The sequence below is a fragment of the Chiloscyllium plagiosum genome, chromosome 7, assembly GCF_004010195.1.
Source record: "Chiloscyllium plagiosum isolate BGI_BamShark_2017 chromosome 7, ASM401019v2, whole genome shotgun sequence".
In the NCBI taxonomy this organism is placed as follows: domain Eukaryota; kingdom Metazoa; phylum Chordata; class Chondrichthyes; order Orectolobiformes; family Hemiscylliidae; genus Chiloscyllium; species Chiloscyllium plagiosum.
The window spans coordinates 7,003,951-7,023,857 of NC_057716.1; the positions used below are offsets into that span (position 1 = coordinate 7,003,951).

The following is a 19,907-nucleotide window of genomic DNA, read 5'->3' on the forward strand; positions in this document are numbered from 1 at the left end:
ACCCTCCTCTCACTTATCTCTCCACCCTTCAGGCATTCTGCCTGTATTCCTGATGAAGGGGTTTTGCCCGAAACGTCGATTTTCCTGCTCTTCGGATGCTGCCTGAACTGCTGTGCTTTTCCAGCACTACTCTACTCCAGAATCTGATTTCCAGCATCTGCAGTCATTGTTTTTAACAAGTGTATGTAGCTCCAGTATCTATCATCACCTGTGTCTGAGGCCCTTCTATATTAATTTGTATTACTGGTTCTTGTTCAGCCTACCATGCTACTACAGGGTAGTGCCCCTTCCCACCCAGGTTCTCAGAGCATCCCGAACACATCATTTCTGGCGGCCCTTGAACCTGATTATTTATCATGTACCTTAGTCCCCCATTATTATGTCCCTGTCCTTGGGGACTCCAGTTCTGTTTAGGCTGTTATTTAAATCTGCCCTTCCCCGGATATGTCACCTGCGGGAAAGCTTCTCTAAAAACCTCCATTGCTGGCATGGGACTTATTGGCCCCTGTCTGGCTACCTAATAGGACCCCTCTTGCGCCGGCACTTGGTTCACGCCAGTGTTGATTACTGTGTCGATTCTTACTGGCAATACCTTTTTAGTCTTCTCTTTTTTCTTTCTTTTTAAGCTCTTCGAGCTGCATTTGCGCCAGCTTCCTTTCAACCTCCTCCTGCTGTTCAAACAGTTTATCTTTGTCTTTTCGAAATCTTTAAACTGCATGAGCGACAGGATCTCTAAATTCCTAGTGGCTCATCAATGATGTCAGACCCACCACTTCCTCCAGCCTTGACCTGACTTGGGAGGGCATTGCCTCAATGATGGAATTTCGAAACATTGTGGTCAGCAACTGATTAGTCTCTATGTCTTGCTCTGTTTTCAGCCTCCACTTCTTTAACTGTTTCTCCAAGTAGGCAGCCGGATTTTCACTTTCTCCCAGTGGATCCCCTCTCAGAGCCTGGATGTCCATTTTGGGTGGATAACAGTTTCTTAAGGCCTGCCATACATTCTGTCTCACTCGATCAAACCTGACCCCATCAATCAATGGATTGTCTGCCACATTTTTCAAACGGGCTCGGACCATTATTTTCTTTAACTTCAGGAGCCCTACCAACCTCACCAGCAGTGCCTTCAAGTCTCCTATAGCCAGCAATTGCCCTGTGGTTTCATCTTCAAAAGCCTGATCCACTTTCCTGCTCCCCCATGTAAACTGGGCAGTGCATTCTTCAGCCCTTCCAGATCCTGAGTTCCCCAAGGAATGTATTGTGGGTTTCTCCCCTCTTTTATAAGGAGCGGTAGCATCCTTCTCTGTTGGCCCTTTTTCCCTTTACTGACACTACTTCTCCATAAATCCCCCTCGGGCTCTGAGTTCGATGCTATTTCTAATTCCTCCCACTCTTTAGTTACTGGGGCCTTTTTCTTTCCTTGTCTCTCATCATCCCTTTCTGCTTGCTCTGCGTCACTTTCACTGCTTTTCTCTTCAGCCTTCCTTTCGTATCACAATGAGCATTCCTCAATTGCTTTTTGTTCCCATAGCCCACGCAGCACACTAATTTCACGTTTCAACTTTTCTTGCTCTCGTTGTATAGCTTCTATTTGCTCCTGCCTGTTCCTATTCTCTCTTTTTCTTCTTTCCCTCAGTTCATTTTTGTCTTCCGCACTTCTATCCCATTCTAACTGTCCCTCTATTTCTACTGTTCCCTTTATTACTTGAACATTGCTTCAATGTCTCTTCATTCGAGTAGGGAGGAGGTCTATTCAACTCCTTCACATCTGGGTATAGAGGGGGAGCTGATTCCTGCTTTTCTGTTTCTCGTAACTGCTCAGCTTGTTCTTTTGCAGCTTTCCTAGTCACCACAGGTGCCTGACAAGCTATCTTCAGTTCCTCACTGTCTTTCCTGAAAAGTTTCAATATTTCCATCTTCTAATCCCTTTTTTTGGTTTCTATTTTTAGATTTATCTTTTGGCTTATAGTTCTTAATTAGTCTTCCATCTCATTGCACATATGTATATCCAAGGTACTTTCTTTTGGTCATTTAGTCAATAAATCCTTAGTTTTTTTTCCCATTTCTCAGAGATTTTTACAATATAATTTCTTGCCACTATAAATTTCTTGCTCAGTATCTCTTTATCCATCCTATGATATATTTGCTCTCATAAGTCACTTCCTCATACCATTCAAGTCCAGTAGTGCTTTGTTCAATAGTATAAGCAATTCCTAACTTTATAACTTACCAATCTATTAATTTCTAAACATCCTCAATTACAGCTAGTTAATACAAACAACCTGTTCTCATTCATTCAACCAAAACCAATCTTACACTGCACCTTCAAAATGCATCAATCACTAACGGTTTCTTGAGAAATTTCTCTCTCAAAACAAAATTATCTTAAATTCTTATAGTGCAAAATAAAATCAAAATACCCCTGGATCTCGAGCTCGCGGGAAACAAAACACAAACATTTAACCACCAACAAACAATTATGCATACAAATCAGATCACAATGATTAAACTATAAACTCTCTCTCTCTCTCTCTCTCACACACACACACACACACACACAAGTTTGCTGCTACCAGCCAAAAACTCTGCTATAAATCAATTGCTGTCAGCCAGAGCCTTACTTAAACAGACCCTTTGTTCATTTCCAGAAGTCCAATTATCCGACAGGCCTTATCTAAAACATTTAACAATCTAGTAACACTATAACACTATGACTATTCTCTGCTATTTTCACTTTTAACCTTCCACAACCAATTTGCCGGCTTGCTAAATAGGTCTATCAGCGCTTTCAGTAAAACAATTTCCCCTTCTTTATTCAGTCCTATCTATCTATAAGGTCTTATATTTCTGCCCTATCTAGCTATAGGGTCTTACATACACCACGTGGAATTTTTGCTACTTTTTATTCTTACTCACCCCTTACACCACTGCGCAGTTTTCTTGACCAATTCTTCACATCTCCTTCAGCAGCAATTTACCCCTCGCCTTTGGATCTTGGATCGGAGAGACGCTCCAGCAGGTTCCTGCACCTCAGAGACCAAAGGACCACTCGAAGCAAACAGAATATAGTCCGAATTCACAGCAAAAATGCAAACTTTTTTTTGTTGGGTACCCTTATTCAGTCAATCTTCGGAGTGTCCCCGGTGGACCAAGAAGCGCCCTGTTACTGCCACCCTCTGTCCAGGTGGGTCTCTGCACGACCCTGCTCGCAGCGTCAAATTTATTGTGGAGAAAATATAGAGAACTACCAGGAGACGCAGAGAGTTCGTCAATAAGTAGGTCTTATATTTGCAAATGAAAAACCGTGAGATTGAGAAAGCTGATTCTCGAATGCCCATGGACCTCAGGGTCTGTGGACTTTTATATTTTTTTTATCATGTTTCTGTTAGCTTATCAGCGCGTCCAACTATATTAATCAAAGTATCTCACTCTAGCTACACAATAAACCAGTGATGTTAGTTCCCATTATCTCTTCAGTTGTAAATTCTACTTAATATTATTCTAATGTCACAGTTAGATATTTATTGCTAACTTTGCTACAGTAATCTTCCATTGCAGACTAACCTGTTATGATAGATATTTAGCTATTCCATCTGTTACAATAGTCTCCTGTCTCAAGCTGACTCTACTAATTATTAATTAGATATTTTAATGTCATGTCCCAAATATTTACGGTCCCAATCCTGTCATAATAACACTTAACAGAGAAACTTGCTTTATTACTTGTGTTATCTCATCTCACCATAGTGACCTTTCAGCCTTAACATTACTCTGCTTAAACATGTAACATGAGGTAGAGGGTTCACAAGTATTCCCATCCTCAATGATGGTACATTATTTCAAAAGAAAGGTGGAAACATTTGCATCCAAATTCAGCCGGACATGCTCAGTCGATGACCCATTTTGACCTCCTCCTGAATCACAGCCACCCCAGCTTCACACTTGCCAGTCTTCAAACAAGGGATATGAATATCGTGCTGGAAAATTACACGGAGGCAGATGATATAATTTAATGGTAGACAGGCTGGCTGGGTTGAGTGGCATAGTCCTGCTGTTACATTCTTAACTACTCTGTCAACCTAACCTACTATCTTCAAAGCTTTATGTACATGTATGCACAGATTTCTCTGCTCCTGCGACTTTCCATTTCATCGCATCAACAAGTTTTGAAATTTTGCCCTGTACACCAATGTCTAGATCATCACACGTATCAGGAGAAGCAAGGGTGCCAACTTGGATCCTTGGGGAACTCTGTTACACACTTTCCTCTTGCCCAAACAATTGTCCATTAATATACTACTCTTCATTTGCAGCAGCTCAGCCAATTACATATCCACATTACTACTGTCCTTTTTATTTAATTCACTACAACTCTGCCCACAAGCCTGATATGTAGCCTTTTGAAATGTACACCACATCAAATGCCCTCATCATTGCATAGTGCATGAATTGCAAAATTTGCAAATAATTAGTAAAGCTAATAGAATGTTATTATCTATTGCAAGAGGAATTGAATACAAAAATTGAGGCTGTGTGTTAGTTATATAGGGCACCAGTGAGAGCATTTAGAACACTATATATTGATTTATCAGCACATAATATTGGTTTCCTTATTTAAGGAAGGATGTACATGGAATTGGAAACAGTTTAGAGACGATTTACTAGATTAATATCTGCAATGGACAATTTGTCTTATGAGGTCAGGTTGGACTGGCTTAGCTTGTACCTGCTGATGTTTAGAATAATCAAGATAAACATCACCATTGTACTACTCTCTCATTAGAGAGAGAGAGAGAGATTACTGGTGATGGTTTAACCTGAGGACCACCATGTGGTAGATGAGGGGAGAGGTTGAAAAGGAAAGCCGTTTGTGGTACTCTCAGCAGGAGCAGGAATTGAACCCAAACTGTTGGCAATGCTAACCACTGTCCAATCAACTGAGCTAACCAACTCCTCAGATAATCTGCTGCACTGCTACAGCTCTGGCCAATGAAGGCATTTGCACCCCACAAGTAGCATCGGACAAGGTCAAGGTCAACATGGATTTATGAAAGGAAAATCATGCTTGACAAATCTACTGGAATTCTTCAAGGATGTAACAAGCAGAGTTGAGAAGGAGGAGTACTTGGATATGCTTCGTTTGGATTTTCAGAAGGCTTTCAATAAGTTCCTACATAAGAGATCAGTGTGTAAAATCAAAGAGGTGGGATTAGGGGTAATGTATTGATGCGGACAGAGAACTGATTAACAGATAGGAAACAAAGCATAGGAAGAAACAAGTCTTTTTCTGAGTGCCAAGCAGTGACCAGAGGGATTCTGCAGGGATTAGTGCTAGGATACTAGCTATTCACAATATATATTAATGATTTTGATGGGGGGAATACATGTAATATCTCCAAGTTTGCAAATGACATAGGTGGGCAGCTGAACTGTGAAGAGAATGCAGAGATGCTTCACTGAAATTTGGAGTGAGTATGGAAATGCATGGTAGATGAAGTAAAATTTGGAAAATATGCAGTTAGATTCAGAAAGGGGCAGGATAACCTGGTTATCCTCAAAGTAAGCATACAGGTACAGCAGGCAGGTGAAGAAGACAAATGATATTTTGGCCTTCATAACAAGTGGCTTTGAGTACAGGAGCAGAGATGTCTTGCTACAATTGTATAGCATCTTGGTGAGACCAAATCTGGAATATTATATGCTGTTTTTGGGGAGTAAGGATGTTCTGGCTAAGGAGGGAGTGCAACAAACATTTACCAGATTTATTCCTGGGGTGCCAGGATTGATGTATGAAGAAAGACTGATTGATTGATTAGGCCTGTATTCACTGGAGCTTAAAATGAGGGAGGATCTCACAAAAAACTATAAAATTTTAACATGATTAGACAGGATAATCATGAATGAGGAAGACTTTCTTCACCCAAAGAGTGGTGAGCCTGGGGAATTCTCTGCCTCAGAGGGGAATTCAGGCCAAAACATTGAATGTTTACAAGAAGGAGTTAGATTTGGTTGTTAGAGCTAAAGAAAAGTATGAAGAGAAACGAGGACGAAAATGCTGAGTTGGATGATCAGCTATGATCATATTGAATGGGGGCAGATTCAAATGGTTGAAAGACCTACTCTGACTCCAACTTTCTTTGTTTCTATCAATAATTTTTTAACAAGGTTGTAATGTTTGCAATTCTCTAGTTCTCTGTCACTACCTCCTAGTCTCAGGAAGACTGAAAGATTATAATTTGAGCCTTCATAGTTTCCATTTTCTCTTCTATCAAGCTTTTAATAACTCCTCCTTATCTATCTGAAACCCTTCCAATATCTGAATTACATCCTCTTAGTCCATGGCCAGACAAGCATCTTCGTTCATAAAGACAGATGTAACACCTCAACTCTGCCCTCTGCTTCCACGCATAAATCCACCTTTTGCTTCCTAATTGGTCGTACTCCTTTTACCATACTATAACTATTTATATAGCTGTGTTAAAATTTGGGATTCCCTATTATATTGACTGATAGTTCCTTTTTATAGTCAATTCACTTTTGATTCTCTCATTTGTTTTTTTTCTCTCTCATTCGCTCTGAAACATCTATATTCAACCGCGTTTTCAGTTGTATTTTCTATTTAACATTTATCATGAACACATTTTTTCTTTGTTATCTTACCTTCTGTTTCTTTTGTCATTCAGGGAGCCATGGCTTCGTTTTTGCTGCACTTTTCCATTTTGAGGGAATATACCTTGACTGTGCCCAAATCTTTCCTTCTTTGTTCAGCTGCCATTTCTCCTTCTAACCTTTGACTTCAATTTATTCAGTCCAGGTCTGTTCTTACCCCGTTGAAGTTGGCTTTCCCCCAATTAATCATTTTCACTCAACATTGTTCTTTGCCCTTGCCAAAATTATCCATACTTTAGCTTTTTTTAAAATTTTCTAATTTAACATTGAGAATATAAAGTAATGGCTAGTGTGCTAAATGTAAGTCATGGGGAGGGGAGGGTGTGTGGTAAGGATTGTGGGATGATATTCCTCCAATATTGTAACTTTAGTGCATTGTTTCACTATCCATTTAATGTACCCTACACTTTATAATTTGTATATCTGATGGGAAAAAATGCTTCTATAATTATTTAGTGATGCAGTGATATTAACAATATGAAATTCTAATTAAAACCTTTTGTTCTTTTGCTAGTATCGCTGTCAATTACATAAAAGCAATAAAGGTTTATGCTATAAAGAAGTAAACACGTGTACCACTAACTTGTATTTTTATGATTGAATCTCTTGTACAGGACTTGAATTTCATAGGGGAATACACGGTTTAGCAAAAAAGGAGGGTATGAAGGGAGCCAAGATAAATAAAGCACTGGAAAATTTTGCATGGAATATCACCGTATTGAAGGTACAGTAATGATAGGTAAACTCTTGTGTGAATATCATCAAAGGTTATGATTAAGGTGAGAAAAGTGAAAACTGGACTTTCTCAGTGATAATATTTGAAGCATTCACAAATAGTAGGAACAATTGTAATTCATAATTTTGCACATAGATGTATTCTATTCAATAACTAGATCGCCCGGATGAGTGAAGTGGAGATAAAGTTACAGGCAGAAGGGAGGCCAAGATATATATATTTGTATCGTATTAATGTGTGAGAATGAAATGGGTCAGGTTGCAAAACAGCTGGCTGATGAAATTTTGTTAAATAAAATAACCCTTTTTGGATCTGTGTCCCCTTTGTTTTAATAAAATCACTTTTATAAAACTGTTCTTTAGACATGCAAAATGCCTGGACTGAAGTTATTAATTTTCTGACAAAGTGCTTTCTTTGTTGAGGTTCATGACAGACAGTTCATCACAGCTGATGTCAACATTTCTCAAACACTAGTGGAAATGAATTATCTCTATATACTGTTGAGACCAATGTTCCTTCTAAACTACTTTACTTAGAGGGTTTGACATGCCATTTGACATGTGGCTACTTTGATTTGTGGTTCTGTAAATTGCTGTCATGCAAGGACCTCCAAAATCCACGCAAAAGCAGGAAATATTAGAAGAAAATAGGTAAAAGGAACCTTATAGTTTGAACACCACTCAACCTTCGCTTCTCTAAGGAGAACAGCCCCAGCTTCAATATTTGACCCAAGTAACTGATGTTCACAATCCCTCGAACCATTCTTATAAATCTCTTGCACCTTTTCTAAAATTTTCACATCTTTGCTAAAGTGTAGTTTGCTGAACAGGACTTTATACCCTAGTTGAGGCCAAGCCAGTGTTTTATTAAGGCTCATCAAAACTTCCACACTTTTGAAGTCCATGTAATTACTTCTAAATTCCAGGTACTCGTAATCTTTTTTAACTTTCTTAATCTGCCTTGCCACCTTCAATGATTTATGCACATATACTCCCAGGTCTCTCTTCACTTGTAGTTTAAGTTGTCTTTCCTTGTTTTTTCTATCACAAAGTATCACCACACTTTTCTACATTCCACATGTGCACCCATTCCAGTAATTTATCTATGTCTCTTGAAATCTACTATTATCCTCACAATTCACAGTGGTTACATGTTTTGTGCCCTGCGCAATATTATGTATATTAAGAAAAGCAATGATTCAGTTACTGTCCCCAAGGGAATTTCAGTTTATTCCAAAAAAAATTGTTCATCACTGCTCTTGTTTTCTGTCACCTAGCCAAATTCATATCTATGCCACCACTGCCTCTTTAATTCCATGGGCTTCAAGCTTCAAGCCCATTATGTGAGACTTTGTCAAATATTTTTTACAGGTCCCTATTGACTACACCAACCACACTATTGTTAATAACTATCTCTGGTACCTCATCAAAAAACTCAGATTAGTTTGTAAAGACTGTGTCTTCGTGTTTTTCCTGTATTTCTAATTGTCAACTGAAATGAGAAAAGAACTGTTTTACAAGCCAAGGATGGCTGAAGGATTTCTACTTGTTTAAGCAGTGTAAAGAGTGGTTGCAGACTAACTGGAGCTAAGTGGCTGCGTACCATTGGAGCTTTGTTTGGTAGAAGTAACTGATTAGTCTGCGAACTAGTGACCAGCTATCAATGACAAAGGCCTTCCACTTGCCAAGAACTATGTCATTGGCTCACAAGTAGTTAAACAGCTTGAAATTATGAGCAAAATACAGAAATAATCTCCAGCTAAACAGTTGTTTCTGTTCTCTGCAATAGGAGCCACATTAAGGTTGAAGGAAACCAGTTGATCTTTCCTTTGGCAATTGCTGTAAGCTGTGACTTTACAAGTGAACCACCATCCTTTGCTTCTTGCAAACCAGTGAAAGCCTTCTGAGAAGGAAGACTGAGAAATAGTGGTCTGAACATCACAAGAATGTCAGCAACTCTGCAAACAAAATCTGCTGAATAATCTTCCCAGTCTTCCCCCTGTCCATAACACCCATGTTGTTTCTGTCTGTGTTTGTCTGTGAGTGTGTTTAATAAGGGGTTTATAAGCAGATTGGAGTTTTAATTATTGAAGTTATATTCCAGCAATTCATGATTATTTACCTGTAGCTAGAGTCTAATTACCTGGAATAAATAGTCATTTTTGCAAAGTTGAGAAACCTGGTGTGCACTTTCTATCAACCTGGGTCTGAAAATTAGGTAAATTGGGCATCTTTACATACTTTTTAAATCTTTAACCTTTGTGATGACTCTGGAAGTCGTGGGACTTGATTTTCAGTGTAGTACCCCAGTGAGGCAAGGCAAACTTAAGCACGATTTGTCTTTTGCAAAACTCTACAAATAGAGTCATAGAGATGTACAGCTTGGAAACAGATCCTTCGGTCCAACCCGTCAATGCAAACCAGATATCCCAACCCAATCTAGTCCCACCTGCCAGCATATGGCCCATATCCCTCCAAATCCTTCCTATTCATATACCCATCCAAATGCCTCTTAAATGTTGCAATTGTACCAGCCTCCACCACTTCCACTGACAGCTCATTCCATACCACCCTGTGTGTGAAAAAGTTGCCCCGTAGGTCTCTTTTATATCTTTCCCCTCTCTTTACTTTTGCTGGAGATTTTCTTAATTTATCAAAGTGACTGTCAATTTTATCCTGGATTGTCCTTTTTAAAGATTTTCCCACCAGCAAAATTAAATTAATTGGCCTGTAGTTTCTGGGTTTATCCTTTTAATTGTGAATGGGCTTATAGAAGTAAATAGCTTACCCCTACACTTAGTTTATATGGTCATATACTAGTTCATCTACAATGTTTACTCTTATTTACTTGGAACACAGCCCATCCGGCCCTGGTAACATGCCAGCTTTAAGGATAGCCAATCTTTGTGTACCAACTTTTCATCAATTTTTAGCCCATCCAGTATTACAACTACCTCCTCTTTCACTGTGACTCTAACAACATCTTGTTCCTTAGTAAAAAGAGATGCATCTCAGCTATGATTTCTGCCTCCATGCATGGATTGTCCATTTGGTCCCTAATAGATCTCATCTCTTCTTTTATTAGCCTTGTTCTATTTATATGTCTATATGGAAAACAGGTGGCGTGGTGGCTCAGTGGTTAGCATAGCCTCACACCTCTAGGGAATCAGGTTCACTTCCAGCCACAGATGACTCTCTGCCTAGAGTTTGCACACATTCTCCATGTGTGGGTTTCCTTCAAGTGCTGTGGTCTCCTCCCATAGTCCAACTATGTGCAAGTCGGGTGGATTGGTCATAGGAAATGTAGGGGTAGGGTAGGAGCACAGATCTGGTTGGGATGGTCTTCAGTGGGTCAGTGTGGACTATAGACTGGTGAGCCTGACATCAGTAATGGGTAAGTTGTTTGAGGGATTCATGAGGGACAGAATTTACATATATTTGGAAAGGCAAGGAATGATTATGGATAGTCAATATGGCTTTGTGCATAGGAAATCGTGTCTCACTAACTTGATTGAGTTTTTTGAAACAGTAACAAGGAAGATTGATGAGGGCAGAGCAGTGGATATGATCTATATGGACTTCAGTCAGGCGTTTGACAAATTTCCTCATGTTAGACTGGTTAACAAGGTTAAGTCATGTGGAATATAGGGAGAACTAGCCATTTGGATATAGAACTGGCTCAAAGATAGAAGACAGCGGGTGGTGGTGGATGGTTGCTTTTCAGACTGGAGACTTGTGACAGTCATGTGCCACAATGATTAGTGCTGGGTCATTTATATAAATGATTTGGATGTGAACATAGAAGGTAGAGTTAGTAAGTTTGCAGATGACACCAGAATCGGAGGTGTACTGGGCACTGATATGGTTACCTCAAGTACAGTGGGATCTTGCTTCCTTGGATGCTGCCTGACCTGCTGCGCTTTTCCAGCAACACATTTTCAGCTCTGATCTCCAGCATCTGCAGACCTCACTTTCTCCTCTTGCTCAGATGGGCCAATGGACCGAGGAGTGGCAGATGGAGTTTAATTTAGATAAATGTGAGGTGCTGCAGATCAGGACAGAACTTGTACAGTTAATGGTAAAGTCCTGGGGAGTGTTCCTGAACAAAGAGACCTTGGAGTGCAGGTTCTTGGTTCTTTAAAAGTGAAGTTACAGGTAAATAGAATAGTGAAGAAGGCGTTGATATGCTTGTCTTTATTGGTCAGTACATTGAGTATAGGAGTTGAAAGGACATATTGTGGCTGTACAGGATATTGGTTAGGCCACTTTTAGAATACTATTTTTAATTCTGGTCTCCCTGCTGTAGGAAGAATGTTGTGAAACTTGAAAGGGTTCAGAAAAAATTGACAAGGATGGTGCCAGGGTTGGAGGATTTGAGCAAGAGGGAGAGGCTGAATAGGCTGGGGCTATTTTTCCCCCAGTGTTAGATGTTGAAGGGTGATGTTATTGAGGTTTATAAAATCATGAGGTGCATGGATATGGTAAATGGGCAAGGTCTTTTTCATTCAGAGGGTCGTGAAATGAAATGTCTGCGAAAGTGCTGGTACATTACAACATTTAAGATTCATCCGGATGGGTATATGAATAGAAAGGGTTTCAAGGGATATGGGCCAAATGCTGGCAAATGGGGCTAGATTCATTTAGGATATCTGTTCAGCGTGGACAAGTTGGACCGAAGGGTCTGTTTCCGTGTTGTATGTCTCTGTGACCCAATGACCCATTCTCTGAGACTTTCTTACTTTCTTTTTTCATTTCCCTCTGAAAATTTGATGTTTAGTTTCTCATCTGTATTAGTAGTCTGAAAGCTGTAATGTGTACCTTTTTTCCTGTCTCCTCTCAGTCTCTATTTCTTTTGACCTCCTGGCTTTGTCATCTCATGACTTTCATCTGGCATTATTTAGCCTAACTTTTCGTGTCTTTGGGAATGAATCTTGATCATGTGCAAACCACCTCATCTTTAAAGACAGACCATTATTACAATACAATTTTGTCTGTCAATCAGTAATTTCAATTTATAAGGCACTGATCTGTTCACATCCCACTGAATTAGCCTCGTCCAACCATGTATTTTACTCTCAATTACTCTTTGTATCATAACATTTAGATTAACTGTGAAAAAGAACAACGAACTCTGTTTCCTAAGGTTCCCATACTAACACTTGATACATTTTCCTACCAAATTCCCCAGACCCAGATCATAAAAATATATGGAGGTGACTGGTACAAGGTCTTAAAGTGAAATTTAGGATGTTTCAGCATAAACCAAGGAAGTAAAGTAGGTATTGAGTTGTGATATGGAAGTGTCGGTGTTGTACTGGGGTGGACAAAGTTAAAAGTCACACAACACCAGGTTATAGTCCAACAGGTTCTACCTGGTAAAGGAGCACACTCCAAAAGCTATTACTTCCAAATAAACCTGTTGGACTATAACCTGTTGTGTGATTTTTAACTTAGTTATTGAGTGACAGTGTAAAGCCTTATGATACTGAAGTTTTAAAAGAATTTATGAAAAACAAATTTAAAACACAAAGCTTATTCGAAACTTATCAGCAGAATATGAAAATTGGAGAGAATTTAAGAAATGATACAGTAAAAAATCTCACTTCAAAGAGCATTTTTTTGAAGTAACAGACAGGTTCTAATGAAAAATCATCGATCTGAAATGAGAACTCTGTCTTCTCTTCAGAGAAATTACCTTAGCTGCTGAGTATTTCCACCACTTTCTTTTTATATTTCAGATTTCCAGCACCAGGTATTTTGTTTGGTAATACAGGGATAATGCAAAAAATGTTCATACAAACTTTAAGCACATTATAACATGCCTTATAACAGTCTTATTCATAAAATAAAAACACAAGGTGTTTAAGGAATATTGGTAACTTGGTGTGTAGTTGGGTCACTACAAAATTTGAAATGGAACTTTGTCCAAGAACAGATTTTCTGCCCTTCCCTCTGCTTCTTTCAGTATTGCACTTTTCTTTTCATTTGCTTGTAGGAGCTCTTAATTTCAACATCAATAAGCAATGAACAATGTGACGAGGAAAAAAGTACATATGGTGGTTCCCTTGTCTTCCTCGTATAAATCTTCTTCCCAAGCAGCTGTGGTCCCTTGGGGTTCTAACTCTTCCACCATCAAAACTGAAAATTCACTGATTCCAAAGTTGGCCATGGCTCAACCCTGGGATAGGGGACTCAAATGATGGCCACTCCCTGAGGAATCAAATGACCCTGCTACCCTGGAAAAACTTGGTAACTTGGCAACACAGTAAACATGATTGTAGCAGACTTCAGGGCATAATCTGGTGCAAATACAGTTAATTGCAGTTAAGTGCGAAGTGATACACTTTAGAATAACCAACATGTTATTGATGTCTAACGGCACAATTCTGAGAGGTGGAAGACCATGGAAACCTGGGATGAATATTCCCAAATACTTGAAGGTAGTTGGGAGAATTGATAAAATGGATTAGAAAGGATTTAGAATACTGGTTTACTAAATAGGGACAATCAATTCAAGATTAAGGAAGTTATATTAAATCTTTTCAGTCATATGGTGAGGCCTCAGCTTGTGTATTTTGTGTGTTTGGAATAATCACATTTTAAAAAGTCAAGGAAAATGTGTTGGCAAGAATACAGGAGAGGTTTGACAAAGTGATACATGCAATAATTGTAGTCTATGAGCCTTGCTGAAAGGCCTGTGCAGCAGCAAAGTTGGAGAGAGTGATGGCCCTGTGAATGTGCAATAGCTGACGGAAAATGGTGATACTTGCCCTTGCACAGCACAGAATATAATTAACTTTCTTCCTGCTCTGCTGGATATTATGTTTTGCTTGGACTGCGCTGGCCCAGGCTGCTGTCTCTTTATATGCACTATTGGTGACTGTTTAAAGTGAACTTGGTAGATGCACATGTTTGTAAACATAGTAAAATATTAGTGAATTAATGTAACATTGTCCTTTGATATATGCAGGGCCAAGGGGATTTACTGAAAAATGCTAAGAATGAGGCGCTGGAAAACATGAAGCAAATCCAAACTGCTTGTGTCTCATGTGGACTGAGCAAGTCAACAAGTGGAAGTGCATCGATCAAATCCAAATAAAGTCTTCAGGAAATACAGAAAAAGAAAATGGAGAATAGAATGAAAGTCCTCATAATTTCAATGCCAGACCCAGTACCTTGATGATGGAGTCAGAATTACTGCTAGTAGTTAACAACCAAGTTATTTCCCTGGGTGATACTGAAAATACTAACAAAACCTTTAAAAAGTACATATTTTATGGCATATACCACAATAAAATAATTCAAGGAAAAATATATTAAAGCAATATATCTAACATTCATATAAACGCCTTTGAACTTGCATTTTTGGCCCATTTAAAAGAAAGGATGAGAACGGGAACTACCAAAATCACAATCAGCATGCACGTTTCTTTATGTTTTTCATTGTTATTATGCATGTATTAGCTTTTTAAATACATTTTAATAAGAACAAAAATATTTCACTGTACATTTTTGTTATGCATTGCAGTATTTTTTCTGTTGTGAGGCTATTGTATGTAAATGCTGCTTTTATTTTAAAACAACTGCTCATATATGTGTTGGGGACATCTTTCAAATTATATTCTGAAATGTCCTACTCACTCACTCTGTACACAGCTGAGGAACAAAGTCAAGCCTGGATTCCGTAATCAGAAAGCCTCAAATATAAAAGAAGAGTTTACCAAAGTAGAGCAAAATGATTTGTTTAATAGATTAACTTCTGAGGAATATAGATATCACTTTGTGACAAATACAAATTGTAACTAAATTAAGATTTTCAGTTGTTTTGCTGAAATTTATGAAAAAAGCAATATTCTACATTGCTGTGCATCCTCTTAATTTTCAGGTGCTTACTCACTCTGCAAAATTTGCATATTCATCAATGCCTTACCAGTCTTTCCAGTGATTACCTGAGAGATACAGGAACCAAAAAGATCCTTGGTTGGTGCTGGATTACCCTATGTCATCCAGCACCTTGGAGTGATAAAATTGGCCAGAGTTCGCACTATCCAGTTTCTCTTTCTGGAAGGAGGTGAAGACAGCTTGTGGGAAAAGTATCAACATCAATTGTATGCATCTAAGAGTAATGTAGTCTGCCTATCTCAAGTGCCACACAGCAAAAGATAGTTAATTGGCTGAGGCAGAAAGAAATTTCCATAAATGTCTTCAAGGTTGGAGAGAAAAGAAGGAAATTCAACATGGAAAATAAATTGCATGAGCTGTTTTTGCAGATGTATGATACATAATGGATATTTGCAAAAGTTGACCTTGCACTTGCATATGAAGTTTCAAAATAATTTGTTTCCTCAGAGGAGTAAGCATTTAGTCACTCAAGACAAGATAAATTTAGAAAATGAATGAACTGAAAACTATAGGTTCCAAATGAGGTGAATACACATCAAGAAGACTTTCCCACAGCTGCAATCCTAATTGAGCTCTGTGCTTGGTAATCAGAGTTTGAACTAGACCCTGGATAGACATTTGTAATTGTGCTTCTCCTTTGGGACAGTGTTTTCAAATGTTGGTTATGTTGCCTGGAAGAATCAGGAAGAATGGCTTCCCTGTACTATCCAAAGGCAACAATCAACCTTAACATTGTTATTATTGCAATTATCGAAGACCTTTGTGGGCCTAACCTTCCTATCTTCTCTAAACAAGTATCAATGCATGAGTCAGGCTGAACATACAAGGCAGAAGATTGGTGGAATGGGAGTAAATGGGACAACCAAATGATGTCATACTGGAAAAGGTGTTCCAGTCCATCCAGCCTGTCCCACACAATGCAATGGCTTGTGCTTTATGTATAGATTCCAACCACTATGTGATCAGCCAAATTAAAGTCAACAAAGATCGGATAAGACCAGGCAAACCTGAAGGACAATGTCAGGGAGGTTTATCTCTAACAATTGTACATCCATTCTCCCCAGTCCCACCTCCCAAACTGCTTTGGCATTTACTAGTCCAGAGTATCTCTGTGCTCCTGACAATGTCATGCTGTGCCTACCTTACATTGGGGATGATTTCCACCCTAGCTAGAAACTGCCCCAGCTCTTTATTGAAGGAGTTTCATGAAACAATGGCAGCCTACTTCAGAGGCCCACTGTTCTCAGGGAAAGGAACGCCATTGTGTGCTATTTTCAACAGTGCATTGAGTAAAAGAAGCTAGATTTTTTCTCTTTAAAGCTATTTTCTGGATTTCAAAATAAGAAGTAGTGAAACAGTGGACAGTTAACAAGGACATTTTTGAAGGATTCTTATTTACTCATTTCCTTAGTATATTTCATTTTTATTCGCAAAGTAGTCATCTTCTGATTTCTCTGCTTTAGAGGACAGGTTTGTCCCATGCAGTCATTTGATATGGTCTGTAATGAGATCAATAGATTTTTGAAGGTTGATGAAGTCGAGCGATATGGAGAAAGAGGTTGAGCATTAGGCATGATCTTACTGAAAGGTGGAGCAGACTTGAAACATTGTATCACTTACTCCTGCTCCTCATTCTTATGATCCTAAATCTAGCACGCATTCAAATAACACGTCTTTGATCCGAGATGATACTCTAATCTTCATTAAGTTTATTAAGGAGCTGTCTTTGAGAGTCAGTGTACAGTCACTACTACACATTCTTTAAACTTTTGTACCTATTTGATGATATAGCATTTCTTTTGTCTTTTCAATATATTGCACTTAGTGTTTTTCAACAAATGGTTATTAGTCTTGTTAAAGTGTAGGGATTACATATTGCAGTCCAGGTTGATCCTTTGTATACTGACTATATTTCAAATTATGTATATATTTTATCAACATTCAATTTGTAAATTTAATTATTGTTATTGACAAAGTTAAATATGCATTTATAAAATATGTTTCCATTCATTCTATTTCCAAATAAATTAAAATATTGTAAATCTTGATGTTTTTTCATTTAGATTAGCCAAGCAAATGTCATTCAAATGACTAATGCAGATGTGTGAAATATACAACTTCATAAGTAGAATCCCATCAAATCCAAACTGTTCTTTGTCTTTTCTGCTTAATATTTTTGTTTCTTAAATAACCAATTACAGTTTGGAAGAATTTGTGGACGCGACAATAACAATAGTTTGTGACAGAACGTGCCATTTTAACAACCGTTTTAAGTTGTTTTGTGATCATCTTTAATTTTTTGCCACTCGTAACCATCTTTGTAACTAGTGGAAATAATCTTTCACTACTTAACCCTTTACTACCTTGAAAACTTCCTAACCGCAGCTGCAATAAAAGCTTGAAGCAATCTACTAAGGATTCTGGAAATCTAAAATAAAAACTGAAAATGCTGGACAAGCTCAGCAAGTCTGGCAGCATCTGTGGAGACTGAAAGAGTTAGCATTTCAAATCCAGTATGACTCTTCTTTGGAACAAACTTGGACTCAAAATATTAGCTATGTTTCTGTCTCCACAAATGTTGCCAGACTCATTAAGTTTGTCAAGAGCTTTTTTTATTGCAATAAAAGATGTCCTGACATCTCTGGTATCTTAGCATAATTGTTATCATTTAGAAACATCCGAATAAATCCATGCTGTACCTTTGCAGAGAGCTTCTAATTGGTGTTCTGCAATTTCCTTAAATATCAAGTTAGAAATGCAGCTTCTACTGGTACTCATAGGGAAGTAAGAATTTCAGATGGCTGTTAAGATTTTTATTTAGAGATAGTGCTTTTGTAATACGTCTTAGAACATAATTAGTTTTGCACAGAAATAAGTAATGGTTATTGGATCATACAAAACCTGAGTATTGTTGAAAAACAATCTTTTGTCAAAGCTTTTGCTTTGCACTCATCAGGATAATTTGCAAGAATACCAAAGTAATGAGGAGATAACATTTATAATAAACGAGAGGAAAGTGTTGGTTGGTTGCAAGTGGGCTCTGATTACTCGGGCATTGCCATGGAGAATGCATCAAACATGGCAGTTAACTGTCAGTTATCATTAATTGGTGTATTCTCCACAGCAACACCCCCTTCAATCAGAGTCCAGTTGCCAACCAATCACAAGTCTGTTCTCATACAGCCTAAATGTCATTTCTCCTTTGGTATTATGAGTTGTCCTGATGAGTGCAAGATGAAAAACCTCAATAAAATATGTATTATTTTCACCAATACTCAATAGAAGTAAATGTTTAGATCTGATTTTTAACTTTTACAAATAAACAAATAACTTTGTTTATTGTAAAAGGAACTAACTCGTTTGGTGAATACACTGTGTGCTGTGGTGTTGGCTTGTTCAGAACAGCAAATATTCATGTTCAGTTCCTGCATTTTACTCATCTCATAAGCTAGCAATGAGTTGAAGTTACATTGATTGTAGTGCATCAACAGATGTTATATAGGCTCAGGTCTAGAAAGATCACTTGAGTGAGGTACTAGAGGGATGTTAGTGTCCATATTTGATGACAGTTAACAGGCTTCTAGAGAAGTTAAGTAAGATGAAGAAAAATATCTAAATGAGTGATTCTTTTGAAGAAAATGTAATTTAATTTTTTATGCAGAAGGACAATAGCTGCAAGATTATTAATTTATCAAAAGAGTTGGCCCAGTTTATTGCAGTATTTACTAATAGGTTACTTAATATATCTGTAATAAATGCATTTTAGATAAGTTATCTTGTTCGAAACCCATTCAATTAGCTTCTCATGCACTTATAAATGAGCAGAAACTACTCGTGAAATTTATTTTTTTCTTCTTAGAAATATTTTGTATTGAGAATATTTGAATGATCTATACACTAGTTAAAATTAGAGATAAAATCATAAGAAATAGGAGCACTATGCCATTAATGGTGATGTCATAAATGGGAAATATATATGTTTGAAGAAGTCACTGTATAGTTTTAAGTCAATGGTACTTACAGACATTTAGTGTTAACTTTCAGTCTTAGCATGCTAAAGTTAAAATCCATCAGCCACATGGCAAAATCATCAACCAATTTATTTTCAAATTTTTACGAAGGTTTACTAAATTTTAATTTCCATACCTTAATGTGTTTAACAAAATGCAGTTAAATTAAATATTTGATTAACTGCAATGAGTTTCATATTTTAAGTGTGAAGAACAATTTGTTAAAGTAACATGTATTGAAGGTAAAAGGTTTAAGACAACGATCCTCCATTACAAATTTTCTATCTCACCTGTGTCACAGTAATGACTCATCAAGATAAGTGTCTTTCAAATCAGAAAATCAGTAACTTCAGGCTGCCCTCATGTACCTCCTATGGGCCTACTTCGGGGAAGTATAGGCAAAAAAGAGGCCTGATATTTTAAGAGGCCTCAGGGGCAAGACTAGTGATAGATGTACCCACAATTTCCTTGGATGGCATGCCTGATCCTGGGCCATTTTCCTTTGTGGGTGTAGGGATGTGACAGTCACCTGTGGTGGGTAGATATAATTGTCCACTAAGGTCAGCCAGCAAAAACCAAGTGGAATTTTCC

General features: G+C 38.0%; 1 protein-coding gene across 3 annotated transcripts in view; it reads left to right on the forward strand.

The window, feature by feature from the left end:
* Window positions 1-17,742, forward strand: part of plcl1 (phospholipase C like 1) — a 336,006-nt gene extending 318,264 nt beyond the window's left edge. Inside the window, exons 5-6 of one of the 3 annotated variants that reach the window (XM_043692934.1) lie at window positions 7,284-7,393; window positions 14,375-17,742. In XM_043692934.1, coding sequence (XP_043548869.1) covers window positions 7,284-7,393; window positions 14,375-14,503 — 239 coding nt within the window. In that variant the 3' untranslated portion in view covers window positions 14,504-17,742. Of the gene's footprint in view, window positions 1-7,283; window positions 7,394-9,193; window positions 9,817-14,374 lie in introns of those variants that run through there. The other 2 variants (XM_043692935.1, XM_043692936.1) reach the window with 2 other exon arrangements.
* The last annotated feature ends 2,165 nt before the right edge of the window (window positions 17,743-19,907 follow it).